This window comes from Penicillium robsamsonii (genome assembly GCF_028829455.1).
Source record: "Penicillium robsamsonii strain IBT 29466 chromosome Unknown utg000002l_segment0_segment0, whole genome shotgun sequence".
Taxonomy (NCBI): Eukaryota; Fungi; Ascomycota; class Eurotiomycetes; order Eurotiales; family Aspergillaceae; genus Penicillium; species Penicillium robsamsonii.
This window is the reverse complement of record NW_026643220.1, coordinates 3,265,971-3,284,959: the sequence shown is the minus strand read 5'-3', so window position 1 is coordinate 3,284,959 and position 18,989 is coordinate 3,265,971. Positions and strand designations below refer to the sequence as shown.

At 50.1% G+C, this 18,989-nt stretch overlaps 7 protein-coding genes across 7 annotated transcripts; 5 read left to right on the top strand and 2 right to left on the bottom strand.

Moving 5' to 3' along the window:
* Nucleotides 1-342: 342 nt before the first annotated feature.
* Nucleotides 343-3,418, bottom strand: N7447_004509 (DUF2293 domain-containing protein; the record flags this gene model as incomplete). The annotated part of the gene is made up of 5 exons (XM_057228784.1): nucleotides 343-466; nucleotides 550-2,696; nucleotides 2,766-3,059; nucleotides 3,110-3,229; nucleotides 3,284-3,418. The coding sequence occupies 5 exons, from the start codon at nucleotides 3,416-3,418 to the stop codon at nucleotides 343-345; spliced, it is 2,820 nt and encodes a 939-aa protein (XP_057088125.1).
* Nucleotides 3,419-3,966: 548 nt separating this feature from the next.
* N7447_004508 (uncharacterized protein) lies at nucleotides 3,967-4,434 on the top strand (the record flags this gene model as incomplete). The annotated part of the gene is made up of 2 exons (XM_057228783.1): nucleotides 3,967-4,268; nucleotides 4,320-4,434. 2 exons carry the CDS (start codon nucleotides 3,967-3,969, stop codon nucleotides 4,432-4,434), a joined length of 417 nt encoding a protein of 138 aa, XP_057088124.1.
* Nucleotides 4,435-5,125: 691 nt separating this feature from the next.
* N7447_004507 (RING finger and CHY zinc finger domain-containing protein) lies at nucleotides 5,126-7,444 on the top strand (the record flags this gene model as incomplete). Its single annotated transcript, XM_057228782.1, has 3 exons — nucleotides 5,126-6,385; nucleotides 6,436-6,800; nucleotides 6,859-7,444. 3 exons carry the CDS (start codon nucleotides 5,126-5,128, stop codon nucleotides 7,442-7,444), a joined length of 2,211 nt encoding a protein of 736 aa, XP_057088123.1.
* Nucleotides 7,445-8,023: 579 nt separating this feature from the next.
* Nucleotides 8,024-9,980, bottom strand: N7447_004506 (uncharacterized protein; the record flags this gene model as incomplete). The annotated part of the gene is made up of 8 exons (XM_057228781.1): nucleotides 8,024-8,248; nucleotides 8,310-8,438; nucleotides 8,496-8,867; nucleotides 8,921-9,407; nucleotides 9,468-9,524; nucleotides 9,575-9,668; nucleotides 9,727-9,890; nucleotides 9,943-9,980. The coding sequence occupies 8 exons, from the start codon at nucleotides 9,978-9,980 to the stop codon at nucleotides 8,024-8,026; spliced, it is 1,566 nt and encodes a 521-aa protein (XP_057088122.1).
* A 430-nt stretch (nucleotides 9,981-10,410) lies between these two features.
* N7447_004505 (glycoside hydrolase family 127 protein) lies at nucleotides 10,411-12,353 on the top strand (the record flags this gene model as incomplete). Its single annotated transcript, XM_057228780.1, has 4 exons — nucleotides 10,411-10,817; nucleotides 10,874-11,227; nucleotides 11,286-11,616; nucleotides 11,673-12,353. The coding sequence occupies 4 exons, from the start codon at nucleotides 10,411-10,413 to the stop codon at nucleotides 12,351-12,353; spliced, it is 1,773 nt and encodes a 590-aa protein (XP_057088121.1).
* Nucleotides 12,354-13,131: 778 nt separating this feature from the next.
* On the top strand, nucleotides 13,132-16,068 carry N7447_004504 (IQ calmodulin-binding motif domain protein; the record flags this gene model as incomplete). The annotated part of the gene is made up of 1 exon (XM_057228779.1): nucleotides 13,132-16,068. The coding sequence occupies one exon, from the start codon at nucleotides 13,132-13,134 to the stop codon at nucleotides 16,066-16,068; it is 2,937 nt and encodes a 978-aa protein (XP_057088120.1).
* Nucleotides 16,069-16,453: 385 nt separating this feature from the next.
* Nucleotides 16,454-17,809, top strand: cia1 (iron-sulfur cluster assembly protein CIA1; the record flags this gene model as incomplete). The annotated part of the gene is made up of 1 exon (XM_057228778.1): nucleotides 16,454-17,809. The coding sequence occupies one exon, from the start codon at nucleotides 16,454-16,456 to the stop codon at nucleotides 17,807-17,809; it is 1,356 nt and encodes a 451-aa protein (XP_057088119.1).
* Nucleotides 17,810-18,989: the final 1,180 nt, after the last annotated feature.

The following is an 18,989-nucleotide window of genomic DNA, read 5'->3' as shown; positions in this document are numbered from 1 at the left end:
CCACGAACTCTCACCTAAGCTCGTGGAACCCCCGAGGCCTAAGACCATAGACTGGACTGCTAGGTGCTAGGCAGAACATACCAACAGCATGTGTTCCTACTTTAGAAGGTTCCAAGGTTGTCCTGTCCTAGTTAGTGGAAATGAAATAGACATGAAATAGACATGAAATGAGGGAACCGTAGTTCCTGATTCAAATTGGTATTGTGACCCACGAGAAAAGGTTCTAATAATATGCACCAGGGTATCATGAACAATGCAAAGGCAAGGCAATGCGAATACAAAAAAAAAAAATCTCGAAACAAGTCAGCTCCCCCGAAAGGGGAAGGTGGTAGGTAGAATTAATTAATCAACAATGACAAAACGTCTTCCATCAAGGGGGGAATAGTAGGGGCGTGGTTCAACTCTTTGAACGTAGACTGGGCGATCCTGCTCTGTAGCCTGGGATGAGGGAGGGTTGTAGGATGGTCTGTATTGGTGTTAGTTGGTATTTTTCTCAAGGCATAGGGGAAAGTTGTGTTAAACTGGTTGGTTTCCCCAATGAAGGCTTACCGCGAGGAGTTGAACCCGCCACTGGCTGGTCTTTCACGAGGAACCTGAGGGGGGGACACGTGAGGCTGGATCTTTCCTATGACAGAGTCTGAAAAGGTGCGAAGGTGGTCATGGGGATCCACTCGTCCTATGGGCAATGGGCGTTGATCTGACGAAACCTGGGTCTGAGATAGATGATTTGTGCCAAGATAATCAAGATTTCTAGTCCGCGTGGTCGGAGAAGGGTCTCCAATGGGCTTGACCTCGGGTTCTGTGCGCCTGGCAACGTATTCAAATGGAAGGGGCTCACGGTGATCAACATGCCGGACGAAGTCCTCGGCATACAGGTTCCTGTCAGGGTGGACGTTCTCTAGTAAAGGCCGGCCACCATCAACGCGGCGCCGAATAGCCCGCGGCTCTTTCGGAACACGGTCCAAACGGAGACTACGATCACCATGGTAAGGATGCCACGGTCCAGAATTGGAAACGGCTGGAGCCGCCCGGAAGGTGCGATCGCCCTCCGAGACAATGATACTGGTACTGGAAAGTCCAGCCTGTGACTGGGGCTCGTATGGCCCGCTGATATGCTGTCGACCCAAGACTGACCTTGTTTCTAGGCCATGCTGTGCGTTGGGATAAGAAAGCGAGTTTGGGTTCCTTTCCCGTTGGTGTCCTACAACAAGGGGTTGTTCCACTGACAGATAGTCCCGACGGAAATGAGGCTGATCCTGGGGTCGGTGGTCTGGGACCAGTTCAACGCGACGATACGGGTGTGGTTGCCCGTATCCTTCGGAAACGGGGAGTCCCATAGGCCTTGCACTCCACGGGTCTGGACGGGACTCGGTTCGAGAACCTTCACGGCATGCCAAACGCCTTCTTTTGCTGGCGTGTTCGCTGTCACTTTCCTTGTCGATGACATCGGGGTGATGCATCATCTCTCCTTGAGGACGTCCTGGCGTGACCGATCGGAGGGACATATTGTTGGTCATATGTATCAAAGGATGCGCACCGTCAGTCCGCCGGCTTTCTGAGGGCCTGGAATTTTCAATGGAGGGCAAGATGGAATCCTGTATGTTTGAACCTGGTCTGAGAAGAGGGGAACTGATGGAGTCAGGGCGGCGTCCGACTGGAGTCAATTTCTGACGGTTTTCCTTTGGTCCGCTCACGAACACAGGTGCGTTGGTCTTATCCGACTGAGGAGGCAGTCTCTCCTGTCGAAATCTGGGCTCCATCCTCGAGGGAGCAACATCCTGCGAGTGGGTCATGTTCGCATTTCTAGGTCCAGAGAGCTTTTCTAGGATTTGTAACTCGGGTGATTCCTGATTAGTTAGTCCAGCTGGCCTGACGTTCAGTCCATGGGTTGAGTATTTTTGTTGGGCGTCCGAGTGAAAATAGTTTTCCTGGACACCTACATGTCTCTTGGCCACCTGCCGATCCATTAGTGGAATAGCGAGCACTCGATGTGCTTGGTTATCATTACTGACTGAGCCTGGAGCGACTCGCCGATGAATCTCGGCGTGCTGGGGAACTATATCCTGGCGCCTAGGAGAGGGTGGTTGCTGAGCAGTAATGCGCTGCTCGGCATATCGTGGGCTTTGTTTTTCAGTGAGGGCACCAGAGAACCTGGGTTGTGCAGTGCCTTGTATACCCTCTCTATACTCCCTGACAGCGCGAGTCCATGCTTTGTATCTGTTAAATCCGCGGCGGTTGATGGTTTCTGTGGCTGGGGCTCTTGTGACAAATCGGAATCCAGGCGGCGCTTCCTCGGATAGTTCCCGTGGAAGATCTGGACCAAGAGGGTTCGTGTTGATAGGCTGACACCGGATCTCATGGGCCCGAGTATCGCTTGGAAGTATTTCCACACTGGTGTTCCGATGACCTGCCGAAGCAGCCGCATCTTCTTCTGATTCACTGTCTTCGTCGTCTGAGATAACAATCACCTCACGGAAAACATCTTCCAGCACCGTCTGGCCGTTCTCATCGTCCCCTCGCCACTCAATGACTTTTGCTAGAGTTGTGTGTTCAACTATCCCTCTTGCTTCATGGAATGAAGTGGTTTTCAGGAGGCGATCGTAGTCAGTGTAGACATGCCGAACGTGAGCAACCACAGCAAGTTGAGCTCTGCGAGCCAAAGGCAATTCGGTGGCTGTCCCAACTTTTTTCTGACCCTTTTTTTTCCCTGAATATCAGGTTTTCCACATCCTCATTTCTCAGATCAGGATTGGGTATATACGTACCTTTTGAAAAGCGGTCTTGATAATTTGATTCAAATCTTTGTCGGGAATATTGGGAAAGAGGTCCTTTAAGGCGTCCCGTGCTTCTGTGTTGAGAGTTATTTGAGAAACTTCGGAATCAGCCTGCTTTGAATTCTCTATCCTGTCCGTAGGAAAGGTACTAGGCACTGTTTTACCAGTGCTTGTGAGGTAGAATCCCAGCTCTGAACAAACAGCTGCCACCACGGTACTAGGAAAATGATACCCTATCCGATGAACATGCTGGGACAGATTATGATGGCGATGGTGTGGGGTAGTCTAGAAATAATAAGCAGTGCTGATCATTAGCGATCAGATGGGGTTCTCACCGATACTGCATGAATTTGAAGACCCTCATCTCGACACCGCTCCTTACACGTCGTAGTGAGCTGCGGGTTTCCTGCAGGGATGAAGGTGTATCCGCTTGGTGCTTGCGCTTCAAAACAGATCTGTGCATTTTTGTTAATAATTTGGTCAAGCCGAGGAAGAGATAGTATACATACAACACTCCGAAGCTTTTTCTTTTCTTGGGTTACAGATTCCATGATAACTTTGTGTCTTCTCGCTCTCCTTTGAATAGCCCGGCCGGGACCATGCCTGACCGAGGCCGAAGCAGCCCTTCTTATGACACGGGCCATACTGGTTTAGCTTATCGCAGAACCTTGCGAAGATGAAGATTTCAACACATCGTTCACCATATGTATCAGGCGTTTAATGTGAAGAGGTAGATAGTACGTGTCTCCTTGTCTGGGTCAGGGTGAGGGCGTGATCAAGTCAAGACGAAATCACGTCTTATGCACGCAACGCAAATGATACGAGGTAAAGGCACCCCGCGGTCGCCCGAAACAGAAACAAGGCCCCAACGAGCTTTTTGAGTTAAACTTCGAGAAAGAGCAAGATCAAGAAGCAAGCAGTAAAGGAGCAAAGAGAATAGAAAGAACAAGAATATCGGGAGGAAAGACGGAGAGAGAGGGATTGATAAGATTGCTGTTGCGGCCCAAATCACCTCTCCCGATCGGGCTAGTCCTGCCTGAGGCTTCAACCTTTCCCCAACTTTGACCGTCTTTTACTCTTTACTCCAATACAACATTTGGACTCAACACTTCGGATCTCCGTTCATTCCGCCCGATTCCGCCTGATTGCACATCTGTCGCCGATTCGTTGGCTCGGACTTGTCCAATAGATCATGACTTCAATCCAGGCCATGAAGGTGGATCGACGAGCTATGGTCCACGCATACCGTCACCTTTACCGGCAGGGGTTGAAAGCGATTCAGTATTCGACACCGGGTCGCCATATGCTTCTAAAGTCCTTGCGAGAATCCTATCGTTCTACCCCCTCCGAAGAGTTTGATCCTGCCAAAATCACCAACACCCTTCGTTTTCTCGAACGAGCTACCGAGGTCGCGGGTATGGAACACAGGATTTTGAAGAACCTTCTGCTAGCTAGGTATTGGGAACAAGGTCATCTTGTGAGAGAGTCGCGCGTGTGAGTGACCACCAACAAAAATGGAGAAGAAAGCTGCTGACTTGGCCTCAGCCCACGATCCTTAGGACTCGGTCATGTAGAGAACCAGTTGCGGACAAGCGTCTTTGACCATTACAATTTGACACTTGACCGTTTGAATGAGAGTCTAGGGACATGTCTCAGATGATTCGAACTCCGTACTTCTCGACTTTTACGTTGGTGCTGATCCGACCCTCCAGATTGTGCATCCGTTAGGCCTCAGTGCTTCCCTTGGGCATGAATCCACATCGACGCGAGGCAGCTCGCCCAAAAAGGGATTGCACATACCGGGTATTACCGTAACTAGAACACGGGTACATGTCCCAATCTCATCAGGATTCCGTAGGATGTGATGGCCCGTCCTGGCTCTGGGTCAACGTCGTGCGTTGTATTTCCAGACAATCTTATGGCATACGACACGTTAAGCCAATGGCACTCTACACGCCTTGGCGTCCAATACAACGTAGAGCCAATCCTCGTCTCCAGACTTGAGACTCATTAGTAGACGGTAGGATTGGCCCTTGAGCATGATGGCGCGGCAGGAAGACAGGATTGATGGGGAGCTACGTGGTAAAATACTTTCAGCAAATTCCAAACCAAATGATAGTCCATTCTCTTTTCGAATATTCCTTGATTTTCAAGTCCAACCGACACCTAAAAATCGTGCCATCTGTTCAGGTTCCAGCCCCAGAGCATGTGACGATGATTCAGCATCGGAGGCGGTGCCCGTAGACGTCACATGTCGCGATGTCTGCTGTTTCAGCTCCAACTTTGGGCTTGATTTTGCTTGATTTCAAGCATCTAAAGTGATTTAGTGAGATGCCGGTTTACAGCCCTTCATGAGTGGTTTCATTTCATCGCTGTTGATCCAAATTGGAATACGATCCCCCTTACCCCCGCCAAGCAGCCAGCCAAATGACGACCAAGCCAGAGTCCACCTGAACGAACCGATAAACCTCTCGAGTGATAGTGAAGACCATAAATTTGTTTCTCACCTGGGCCAAGATCACGGACAGAAATCGAACTGCGGAGATGCGGGTGCGGGGTCCCTGCATAGCCCTCCTTTCTTCACAACTTTACCTAAAGAGATGGATGGCCGAAACTTGCAACCGGAGGGCACTCGATCAGTGACCCACAGCACACCTGGGTCAATCCAAAACATAGCTGCAACCACAGACGACCCATTTGATCCCACACATGAAATCGACGTCGCCGTGCAGTCGGACAGTCCAGGAAATCCACAAGCTTCACACCCCAGTGAGGTGCTGAACTCGCACGATGAGCCACAACATGCAGCTTCAGCAATAGCTATTGGCGAGACTCGGCGATCTTTGGGCAATACCTTTGATCCAGAGGGACTGGCACAGTCTTCGCTTCCAGCGGATGATGGAATGGGAATTTTAAGAAGCAAGATCATCGCAATCAGGGAGTTGCAGCTCACCAATGTTGAAAAGGCGCGAATGGTTCACGGTCTGATGACAGAAGGTTATAACTCGTCCCGTGACCTGCTAAGCGCTCCTGGTACTGGGGTACTATCAACTCCATCGAGCCCACGGAGCTTGGGCTTGCCAACAAGCCCGGGGGCTCCTCGAGCCTCGGACACCAATTCTTCTAGACCCGGTTCCCCATACTCCGAATCAGTTCCTCTATATGAGAACACGTTCAATCTCACACCTGAAGATCTTCAGCCCACTTTCGTACCCAAGGCAGAAATAGAATCACCAGAACTTGAAACTGGGGACGAAGACTGTGACACAGAAGAACAAGATGAGGCTACTCTGGGATGCGTGCATTATCAGCGAAATGTCAAACTCGAGTGCCACACTTGCAAAAAATGGTATACCTGCCGCTTCTGCCATGACGAAGTGGAAGACCATTCTCTCGTTCGTCGAGACACCGAACACATGCTTTGTATGCTATGTGGGCACGCACAGCCCGCAGCGCAGAACTGCCGACGGTGCAGCGAACAAACTGCACAGTATTACTGTGAAATTTGCAAGCTCTGGGATAACGACAGCAAAAAGAGTATCTATCATTGCAACGATTGCGGTATATGTCGAATTGGACAAGGACTAGGGAAGGATTTCTTCCATTGCCAGGTAAGGTCCCTGACATAGTTTAGACGATATTGACACTGACAGTATTATAGACATGCTCCGTTTGTCTTCCTATGTGTATTGAGAACACCCATCGTTGCATTGAACGGTCCACCCAGTGTGACTGTCCCATATGTGGTGACTACATGTTCACTTCTCCAGAAACCGTCGTCGTTATGCGATGTGGCCACAGCATACACCATAAGTGTCTCTCGGAGTACTCCAAAAGTTCCTTCCGCTGTCCTATCTGTAGCAAGACCATCACCAACATGGAGTCCACATTCCGAAACCTTGATCGCACCATCGAGAGCCAGCCCATGCCTGAGGAGTTCAAGGATACCAAAGGCCTTATTTACTGCAACGATTGCGGTTCAAAGTCAGTTGTCAAGTACCATTGGCTCGGCTTAAGATGTGATTTGTATGTACCCTCCGAGAAAGGAAAAAAAATGCGATCAACACCTACTGATGACATCTAGATGTGAGTCGTATAATACGGCCCAACTTCGCATTTTGCATGGAGATATGTCTGCTCAACCCGAGGAAGACTCCGGGGAAGGCCTTCCTCGGCCTCGGGCGTCTTCACTCATTGACAACGATGATTCGATGTCGTCTTCCCTGGCAGCATTAAATGTCGATAACACATCGATTCCTCGTTCACGGCTCAGCGTCCCTATGTCCCCCGAACCTGTTAGACGATTCTCATCCTATAACATCACACGAGGCCGTGCTGTCTCGCCTGTCGTCAGTAACTACTTTGGACTGCCGACTGAGCGCGAACCGGAGAAAACTTCATCAATGCCCTTCTTTGGAGGTCCATCTCGTGGCGAGAATGAAGACTACGGCGCATTGAATTTCTTGAGCAAGAAGCTTACATACCGATATGGACTGTTTGGCGGTGAAGCTAAATCAACTGAAAACATATCGGAAGCTGGGAAAGAAGAAGACGACGGAGAGTCTTCTGACTCGGCTGAATCGGATGATTCTCATGGTAATGAGGATGATGACGAAGAGGAAGAGGAAGATCAAGATCAAGATCACATCCAAATTTTCGGCCATCAATGAGGCCGATGCAGCTCCCTACGTGTGAATCCACATGACCTAGTCGGCAGTGAGTTATCGTCCTGGGAAATGTGACCCAAAGCTATCTTTTGCTCTCATCACCCCTGGTCAAACCATGCACCGAGCAATGAACACTATTCAACCCTTGACCACAATCCTGCCCAGTCCATGGGTTCGATCTCAGAAGCATCTCTAAACCGGTGCCCATCCCCCACTAAGTTGCACCGTAGGATAGATGAGGTCCTTCCAGGCCGATTCAAGTTTTCTGTGCTGAGATGATAGCCCCGTCTTTTGTGTACCTTTACACATGTGATGACTACAAATATGCGTTTGATCCGATGATCCGAGGTTCGACACAATCAACTAAGCAAAGGCCAGCTCAGCGCATTATGGGGATGTTGGTTTTACATACATCAAGCAGCCGGCTTCGCTGCAGCATAGCGTTCACTTCTTTTTTCTGGTTTCAAAGCACACTGGTATCATGACGAAACGATAGCAATTTGATTGAAAAGTTCTATCTTACACTAAATTTCTTCATTGGTCATCTGTAGTCTCGGTGCCTATACCAACTTCCTGATTGAATCAAACAGAAGACCTCTCTGGTCCCTGGGAAGGACGGTCTTGAGCAGCATCCTCCACATGAGCCGCTGGAGCCTTTTCTCCTTCGTTCATGATGGCTATGGCTTCACGTTTCTCAGAAGTTCCTTCAGATTCCCCAGCCGCTACATTATCCGGACCCCCAAAGATCGTGTCCATTCGCTCTAAAGATATGCCCTTGGTTTCGGGAAGAATGAAGTAAACAGATATCTGAATCAACGTATTTGGTCAGCGATTAGAAAAAATTATATAGGACTGCACCTGGACTTACCCCAGCGGCCACATTCAAACCAAATAGTAGCCAATAACTGTGACCCCCGACTTTCTTGTTGAAAGATGGCCAAGACTGCGTGAGCATGATAAGCCAGCACGTTTGGCCAAGCATCGAAAGACCAAACCCCTAAATGAATGCTGTCAGCGATATTGTCAACTGCTAACTACTTTCGCTCCAACCAACCTTATCTCTAACATGCTGAGGGAAGATCTCTGTCACCACTGTCGGGGCAATAGGGCCATTTGACCAGCAGTACGTCAAGCCAACAATGAACAACATAGCAACCTCGACGATGGCAGCCGCCTGGTTCTTGTTTGTCGGGTAAGCAGTTGTAAGACAAGACATGATCAAGAGTGCCAGGGACTGAATAGCAAACCCAGCAAGTAGTAGGCCTCGTCGGCCAAATCGGTCAACTGTGAATGTGTTGACAAGCACGATGAGCAACTGAAGGACAGACTGGATCCCATTGATCGTCAACGCCTGCGATCCTGAGTCCCATCCAAGACTCTGGTAGATCAACGTGGCATACATAGTAAGCGAAGCAATACCACCACACTAGATAAGACTGTCAGTTGTGCCACAAGATATGCATGAAAAGAGGAACATGCCTGTTGAAGACTTGCAGCAAAGATACCATAAAGCAAGCGCTTGCGCATACTCTTATCTTTGAGAAGCCCAATATACCCCGTCTCATATCTACGCCGGAACTCATACGAGGCAACGAGCTCATGGAACTCCGTCCGGATACGTTCGTCAGTCGGCGCCCCCGATCTGAGTCTGCTGAGGACTTTCAGAGCCCGTTCGGGCGTCTCTGGGTGCTTCTCCAGTATGTATCGTGGGCTTTCTGGGTACCAGAACGAGATCACGATAAAAGCTATCCCGATAGGGATCTGGATGGCATTGGAGACACGCCAGGCGATATTGTAGGGCGACTTGTGGAAGGACATTCCATAGCCGGACCAGAAGGCGATCAGGGTACCCAACTGGTAGCCAAACTGGGATACTGTTCCGACAAAGCTGCCGCGGAGCTTGGTGGGTGCACACTCGGCGACATAGAGGTTGGTGGCGATGAATACGCATCCAAAGCCTAGACCGCTGGTTGAGCGCAAGATAGTTAGCAGTGTCAGTGATTTCAATGCGATTTGTGGGACTTACGTTAGGAGTCTTCCAAAGATCAAGATTCCAAAGGTATTCGGGACAACTTCGACAATACTATAGCTGGTTAGCGGCTTTCCATACATGCATCCATGATTCAATCTTACACTCCGATGACCATGATGCAGATGGAGACTCGTAGAGCCCAGAGACGTCCAAGCCATCCAGCAAGGAAGGCTCCCAGCCAGAGTTGGGCGAATGCTGGGATGTTTTGTTAGTTCTAAAATGAACTACATCGAAGGTAGAGAGAGCTTAGTACCTGTCATCGCCCAGGGGATCGTTGCAACCATGCCCGACTTATTGTCGTCGATATCATAGTATTCGATGAACTGTTTATCGGCCAGAATCACTGTCATAATCCCAGCATCATATCCACTGAAACAGCTTGAGAAGATCATGCCATACAACAGGAGGGCCGCAAAGCTAGAGAAACATCAGCCAAGAGTCCCAGTAAAGGTGCTTATTACTTTCTTACCGGTCATCCTTGGGGAGAAATCTTTCCACGATACCCATTTCACTGACAGGATAGCTAGAGAATAGGTCAAAGCACTAAATAAGGAGAATATCTTATATACACCATACCGGAACTCCACATTTTCGGGTCGAGCTCATCCGTGTGGAACGCGGAGTCCCCAGAAAATCAAAGCGCTCAAAGATCCGGGGAAAACAGGGATTCAAGACCCTTTAACTTGTTTTGTAGTTCGACTTCTTTTCTCTTTGGCCCCCATTCTCTTGGCCCCGCCGGAGGGTTGTCCGCCGGAGTGTCGGCCACTGGAGTCCACAGCCCTAAATACCGGCGGGGACGGGTCAAGAACTCGGCGAACGTGGGGCCCAGATGGGCATTTAGGGTCTCAAACTCCGAAGCGGGCTTTCCGGGAGCGATTTTCGGTAAATATAAGAATACGGGAGAAGAATTCAACTTTGTTTCTTTGAACATTTCATCATGGAATACCCCCAAGAAAGCTTCGTTGCTACCACCTTTGCCCCAAAATCATTCTGGGCCCGTCGTCGGGAAGTAGTTCGGACTCAGACACTGCGGCATCAGCTGCAGATGCTCAGAACTACTGGAAGATACGATGCTTTCAAATTACAATGGCACCCAAGCTACTCCGATCCTCCCACAATGTGGCCAGTCCCTAACCACCAATTCTGGGATTCTGATATCGGAAAGTGGATTGAAAGTGCCTGTTATTTGCTGATGGATCATTATGACGAGGACATCGATGACGCCGTCAGGGAGCTCGTGCAGATGATACAGACTGCTCAGCATCCTGATGGCTACCTCAATATTCACTACTCGGTTGTTGAGCCGGGCAAACGCTTTACGAACTTGAGAGATATGCATGAATTGTATGTCAGAAAAGAATGTGAATCCTCGATGAAACGATGCTAACAGATGTCTCAAGATACAATGCTGGCCATCTGATCGAAGGAGCACTTGCCCACCGTCTTTATTATAAGAACGATGATATGCTATCTCCCATGCTGAAGTATGTGGACCTTCTGGCGGAAACCTTTGGAGGCCAAGACGCTCAGATTCCCGGGTACCCTGGCCATCCAGAGATAGAGCTGGCCCTTTTGCGTTTATACAAGGTCACAAGCAATGAAAAACACCTAAAGCTCGCCCAATTCTTCATTGAAGAAAGAGGCAATCCCACAGGAGGGAGAGAGGGGCGGCATTACTACGATGTTGAGTCCGAAGCAAGAGGCGAGAATAAGCGTACATTGCCCGTGTACTTTCCTGCTGCTAGGAGTTATTGGTAAGTTATGGTCTTTGCTCATTTATTTCTGCGGCGAGGGTACTCACCAATGTTCTAGGTACCAGCAGGCCCATGTGCCGATCGCCGAACAAGAAACTATCGAAGGACACTCCGTTCGAGCTATGTATCTTCTCACGGCGGTTGCGGACTTGGTTCGGATATCTAAGCCTGACAGCCAAGTGGGGGCAACTTTCCTGCCTGTTGTCAACCGGCTCTGGTCAAACATGGTAGAGAAAAGATCATATGTCACAGGTGGGATTGGTGCAATTAAGCAGTGGGAAGGGTTTGGTATCGACTACTTCCTGCCCCAGGGAACCGATGAAGGAGGCTGCTATTCAGAGACATGTGCTGCAATTGGTGTGATGATGCTGGCCGAACGACAGCTGCAGGTAAGTTGGGTTCTGATTCGCGAAATTTTATAGCCACTTACACAACAAACTTTCAGATTGAGCTTGACAGCCATTATGCCGATGTCATGGAGCTTTGTCTTTACAACGCTGTATTGACCGGGATGAGTCTGGATGGCAAGGCATTCACATATGTGAATCAACTGGCCTCCTCGGACAAAGATCTCTCCGAGCGCCATGAGTGGTTTGAATGTGCTTGCTGCCCGCCTAATGTCACACGCACGTTAGGCTATCTGGGTGGATATGTCTGGAGTCACAGCACAAACGAGCAAAAGGCCGTTGTCAACGTGCATCTTTACACTGCGGCCACTTTGCGTCTGCAGGTCTCGGAATCGGTGATTGAAATCACTCAAAAGACAGACTGGCCTTGGAACGGGGATGTCAACTTTACCATCCGTACCGAAGGGCCTCCCGTTGATCTTGAGCTGCGACTGAGGATCCCCGGGTGGGCAGAGTCATGGCAGGTGACTCCGCGTCCTGAACAGGATATTCGCAAAGGATATCTATATTTGAGCGCTGAATGGCTGCAGCAGAACTCGCAATTCCAACTTTCGTGTCCTATGCAACCACGCGTGACCAAGCCACATCCACTAACGATGCAGCCTGTGGCATACGTCACGCGCGGGCCAATTGTGTACTGTGTGGAGGATGCAGATCACCCATGGGAACAGAATCATTTCAAGGTAAAGCACAAACTTATCACCCATATGATGGAGTAACCCTAACGAATTGACGCAGATGACGGTCTTTGACCCCAAGGTTCCCCTACGAGAAGAGACACGATCTCAACCTGACGAGTATGTGGCTATTATTGCGAAGAATGGAGCCAAAGGTGAACTTGATACGTCGCCTTGGGATAGGCAGATTGTATCCGAGGGTAATGACCATGTTACTAGCGAGAGCAGGGACTTGTGCTTTGTGCCCTATTATTTGCGGGCGAATCGAGGTGGACGAGGACAGATGAGAGTGGGACTCCGAGTTAAGTAGAGATCTTATATGCAGAATAATAGATCAACAGTTCGTACAGCATACCAAGATCCCAAGCTATAAATAGTTAACCCTGATCTCCAGGGATTATCGCGCTTACATCAGCGTTGACGTTCTGCTTGCAGCCACGAGATTCCATTTCGAGCGATCTACGTTATATCAGGATGTCTGGTTTCATCGCTATTTTAGCTATTTTAGCTATTGATCTATTGACCTATTGAACTGATTCATTTCCTTTTCTTCTACTAAATTTCCCTGAAACAAGGCACGGATCCCTCCGCACCCCCAGCCAAGTGATGCGCATCTCTTTCGCTCCTTGATTTCCAGTCATATTCTAGATTGCTCCTTTTTTTTAAAAAAAAAAACCTACATAACTTGAATTCAGACTGGGAATCCTATAACCTTAGTCAACAAGTCCCCCGTGAACGCCCAGTCTCTTCCAATCTCTTATCAGTACAGCCCCGCCGATTCTCTCTTTGTCGCTTTATCAGCTCCGCGTCGCGCCCTACTATGATCCGTCGCAATTCCGACATCGAGATCCAGCTCCCGGATGCTGGACCAACACCTCTTACACCTGAATCCCTGAGTGATCTCGACGTGGAGATGCTCTCGGACGAGCCAACACTTCCTTTGAGTCTCCCGCCACACATCGCAGCCCGGTTCTACCGCAAAAGCAGCAAAGCCCGCCGTTCCTCTGCCGCCTCATCTCGACGAAGCTCAGTCTCCTCCTTGCACTCCCATAATTCGAACGCATCCTCGAATGGCTCGCCAAGTGCGGACCATATCGCTCAACACCTCCGCCGCACGTCCATTTTGGAGAGCCGAAAGGCACGACTCGCTGATCGCGCATTGCATGCGGAGAAAGTGAGGCTGCGAGCCGCTCTGGCTAAAGCGGCTACAAGAAACCTACAATTCGAAGAGAGAGCGTTAGCTGCTCAACAAGCCCGGGAGCGTCTACTCGCCGATATCACCGCCAAGTGCGAGGATCAGGTCAAACGGGCCAAGAAGAAGGCCGAGGATCATCGGGAGAAGAAAGCTGCCGAACAGGCTCGCTTGCGTCTAGAAATGGCGGAGAAGCTTGCAGACGCAGAGAAACGGCGCACATTATACCAGCAAACCCACCGCCGCCAGCGCACTAGCAGCTTGCCAGCCACCGAGGAAAAGAAGATGTCCCGAGAGGTCACCAAGTCGCTTACGCAGGATGCGGCTGCGCGGAAGATCCAACGTGTTTGGAGAACCCATAATGCAAAGATGGTTATGCAGCAGTTCCAGTCATTGAACCTGTCTGTCAACCGAGTTCGCGACATGACCTTTGAAGAAGTTGGCGCTCTCCTTTCTAATAACAAGCTGCTCGATACTATGACGAAAGTCATCCGACTCTGCGGACTGCAAGATATGGAAGGCGGAGCCTTGGGCGAGAGGGGTGCAGTACGCACATTCCTCAGCAGTTATCTCATTGTCACGCATCCGCAAGAGGTTTTGAGTAGCAATGGAGACCAGGAGCAAGATTTGATTGCAAAGGCTCGAGAGCTTCTGGTCGCGTTTGACCAGGTTACGGCGCTACTATCGTCAGGCTGTTGCTCTCCATCCGTGATCACTGCGGATCTCCAGATTTTGTGTGAATCACATACTGTGTTTTTCTCTGCATTCCATGCTTGGAAGTCCCACGACTCTTCTGTACTGATTGAGATCATGGTTGCACAGTTTGTCGAATTGGAATTGATTTGGCAGACGGTCAAAAACGACAAAGCTGGCGGTGCTGCAGAAGACTACAGACTGGGTATCCGACAGAACCAGGTTCTTTTGCTCGCCCGTCTGAAGAGACTTGCGGGACCTGACCGACACATGGAGATGATTCGAGATTCATTGAAGAAGGCCAAGCGCGAGAAGAAGAGGGCTGCCTCCAAGCAAGCTATTCCTCGGTCTGCTGAGGCTGCTCCTCCAACCACGGAGGCTACGCAGAGTGTCACATCGCCTCTTAGCGAGTCATTCAATAATCTCGATGCCGCAGTATTCCAAGAGCTGGACAAGCAGCGAACATCTCCCCACGAGAGATTCACCAAGATCCTCACCCCTCTACCTGAAAATCGGGAGCTGGTGCATGAACTTCTCATTAACAAAGAGTTCAAGATCGAGGAAGCACCGTATACTGAACCGCGCAGGCATATCATGAAGCAGATGTGCGACACAATGAGAAAAGGCGTGGAAACTGGACACGGTACCAACTGGACTGTGGCCATGGCCACAGTGATCCAAGATCGCTTGCTGCGCTCCCTCCAACGGGGCAATTCCCTTTATGTGATAATCAGTGAAGTCTTAGACCCCAAACTGGTTCAGGGACAGTGCGAGGCTGGCACATTCTCCTATGATAATTTCTTTGAATTCATGAACAACATCTTACCACGCCTATGTGCTCCTTACCGGGACCCTGTGGTCAAGGCGTACATTGAGGATACTTCTGGCGATTCCATCGACCGGCTGGCTCGACTGATGAGCATTATTGACCTGCTGTCACTTGACCAAACAAATTTCATGATCCAGCTTGCTGCGCCTCAGCTCATTGAAGAAGCTCCAGGTTATGAACAGCGGGCATTCGACCGAGACGTCACAGACCGGATCATTAGCCTGGGCAAGACCCGACGGTTTTGGCGCACTCATCGCAAGATCATCGTTGATGAAATGAAGAAGCGAGACCCGGAAGGCATCCAAGGGGAACCACGCCCCCCACCAGCACGAATCTACGCCCAAGGTCTTGCCGACACCGTTCTAAGCAATGCGATTGTATCTGAGGATCTAGTTCCAGAGACTCTGAGCCTCGATCGCCAACGCCTCGAACGGCTGCACGCCAGGGCATTCCAAATTGTAGCAACAGCTTCCATCTTGTTGACAGCAAAGAACCTACTTAAGCGAGACGCACGGTCTCAATGGAAACCCGAGGCAGATCGGATCCTATCTCTGGACTTCAACGAGATCAGTGCAGAGCGAGTACAGTCTATCCTCGAGTCGACCCATCCGATGCCACCCGCCGCGAGCGCCCAGCTCGCAGCTACCATCAAACGAGTGCTCGGACCCGTCGCCACGGCATGTCTTGCAGCCGCACCCCAGCTCGCGGTGGTGACTTCAGAGACCTCTGCCTCAGACACGTCCTCCGCGACAGACCCACAAGGAACCGCGACCCCCGCGTCTAGCTTCTCGGACCCGGTCACGAGACTCATTCTCTCTCGCCTTCGCAGCCACGTCCTATCGCGTCTCAGCGCATCGAGTGCCTCTGAACGGGTACGGGCTACCACCACGGCCAGCCAGAATCTAGCTGGAGCAGGTATGCCGGAGTTTGTTAATGAGGTTGGAAAGTTGGTGGAAGAATTAGAGAAGGTCCGGGAGGTGGATTGGCTTTGCCACGGGACGGTATATGAGGGTTTATATGAAGAAGGCGCTCCGGCACAATGAAGGCGTTTTAGAAGGGCATATATAATGCTGTCTTTTTTTATTGTTTCGTCCTTTTGTTATTTCCATTTTTGGACTTTGGAAGGTTGGACTTTGGACTGGGCAGATTGGCAGGGCAGGGTATACAACTAGTTTCTAGGGCTTTTGTATGGAGTAAATGAGACCTTTTTTTTATTTCTTTTCTTTGCTATCATTCATAGAATGTGATTGAAATGTTTTATATGAAATCCTAATATAAAATCTCCAATATAACCTAGAAGTTGCCTATATATCCTCCCTATCTAATCAGCCCCCCCCCCCCCCCCCCAAAAATCCAACCTCACTTCCCTTAACCTCTCACGTTAATCCCTTCAATCGCTTTAATCCTCACTGAGAAACACAAACCAACATGTCTCCAAAGGTCATCATAACACACCTATCCGACCTCACACCCCCTTCCCAAGAACGGACCTGGCTCACAGCCCCGCACCCCACTCTCCCAATAGTCGCAACCTGCAGTTCAGACAAGACCATCCGAGTCTATTCCCTCACAAACTTCACCCTCCTCTCCACAATTACCGGAGGCCACAAGCGCTCCGTTCGCACGGCAGCATGGAAGCCACACATGGCGGGGGAGTCCGTCCTGGCGACGGGCAGTTTCGACGCAACAGTCGGCATCTGGCGGCGGTGGGATAGTTACGGGCAAGAAGACGGTGCCGGGCTAGGGGTGAGCAGTGATGACAAAGAAAGCCCAGCCGATGGTTCGACAGAAGCTCCCAACGGTACCGGTACCGACACCCCAAACCGCGAAGAAGACGAAGAAGAATGGCGCTTCGCAGTCCTGCTCGACGGCCACGATAGCGAAGTCAAGTCGGTATCATGGTCTGCGTCGGGGATGCTGCTCGCTACGTGCTCGCGTGACAAGTCAATTTGGATCTGGGAGGATCTCGACGACGGTGATAACAACTTCGAGACCGTTGCTGTGATGCAGGAGCATGGGGGCGATGTGAAGTGCGTTTCTTGGCATCCTTCTGAGGAGTGTCTTGCTAGCGCGAGCTACGACGATACTATCCGGCTATGGCGGGAGGACCTAGATGATTGGGGCCAGGTAGCATGTATCAAGGGACATGAGGGGACAGTCTGGTTTTTGGATTGGGAGGGGGAAGATTCAGAGAATTGGAACGGGCCAATTTCTGATTCTGTTTCTGAGTCTGACCTGGGCGCTTTACAGGCTCAGTGGCGTTCCCAGACAGCTCTCTCCGGCCCACGCCTCGTCTCCTGCTCGGACGACCGCACTGTGCGCGTGTGGCGGCGCCAACCGAAGGAATCGCAGCAGAATGGTGCGCTATCTTCTGCGACGACAGGGATCCCGAGTATCATCCGGCCTACTGGTACGGATGAGGTTTGGGAGGAGGATGCTGTGCTCCCGCATGCACACGAACTGCCTGTTTATGCTGTGGCGTGGAGTAAGCGGACTGGGCTTGTTGCTTCTACTGGTGCGGATGGGCGGATTGCGCTTTATGAAGAGCGGTTTGTTACGCGAGAGCAGGAGCAGCAGGCTGATTCAGATGCTATGGACACTACATCTGGCGATGTGCTGCGGACGGAGTGGGTGCTCGTTGGGGTTCAGAATGGCGCTCATGGGATTTATGAGGTTAATCATGTGGCTTGGGCGAAGAGGGCGGATCGGGGGTCTGGGGGTGAGGAGGTGCTTATTTCGACGGCCGATGATGGGAGTGTCAAGGTGTGGACTGTGGCACGGTGATTTTACTTGGAATTGACCTGTATTAGGTCTGAATAGCTTATAGACAAAATGCTTGATGTATTTAGAGAACAAATGAATATATAATATGTCACCTGGGCATCGTGTATTAAAAGACAGAGCTATAGAGATGACACCAATACATATAACCCCGTAGGCAAAAGCTTGAAGACAGTATCCTTAGACTCCATCAAGCCAGATATTGATAATACAGAGTGTGGAGCTGAAGACAGATTCCAACAGTAACACGAGGCGATGGAAGACAAGATGATTGAAGCGAACAATTTGGCAATACACTGCCAGCTTTCTCGCGCTGATTGAAACCACACCGCGGACTATTCGCCCTGCATATCCAGCTGGTAAAAGCAGTAACGCAAGCCATCACTCTCAGCCCCCAGACTGTATAATCCGACTGGCCACTGCGTTTTCTACTCGCTTGCACCATGGCCATGTGGGCCAGGAGTTGACCGTTTTTATTCCGATGTTATCTCGATCCGACTTGCCTAGTACTGAGCTGAGCTTCTCGCTTGACTACAACTCGATAACATGCCGTATAAGTTTTCCTCCAATGGAAAGACTATAATCAGACTTGCCGATATGATGTAATTATGGGGGTTTTCCGCCATATATCATGGGGCTCCGCTCTAGGGTATCAAAATCAAGTCTGACACGAGTAGGAATATAGAAAGCCTTGACTGTCAAGAGCCTGATAGACAGCCATTATTAGGGTATCGATACGGCAGTGGGATTGGGCTGTAGGCCGATCATACTCCTCAAGACGGAGTACTATAATATAGTTAGGATGGTTTCAGATAGGAGATTGATGATCGCATTTGGAAATTCCCACAGTCGATAGCCGTTGGCTAGTCTAATTTCAAAAGATATATTGGCGCGATAGACTGCCATGTCGTAGGTTCTTAGACGAGGGTTGATCTAGAATCTCGGCCATTCTGTGCAACTTGAGGCCCTTGGGTATAGTGTTGTCTGGCATGTTTGAAAATGAAGAGAGAGAGAGAGAGAGAGAGAGAGAGATGCAGAGTTGTCAAAAATGAGTTGACGTTGGAACTTCGTCAGCAATCCGTCATCAACCCAAGTCAAGTTATAGCAAATATCAAACCGAATATCATATTTGGAAGACTAAACCCCCGGAACACCATGTCTACTTTATACAGAGGCTAAAAAA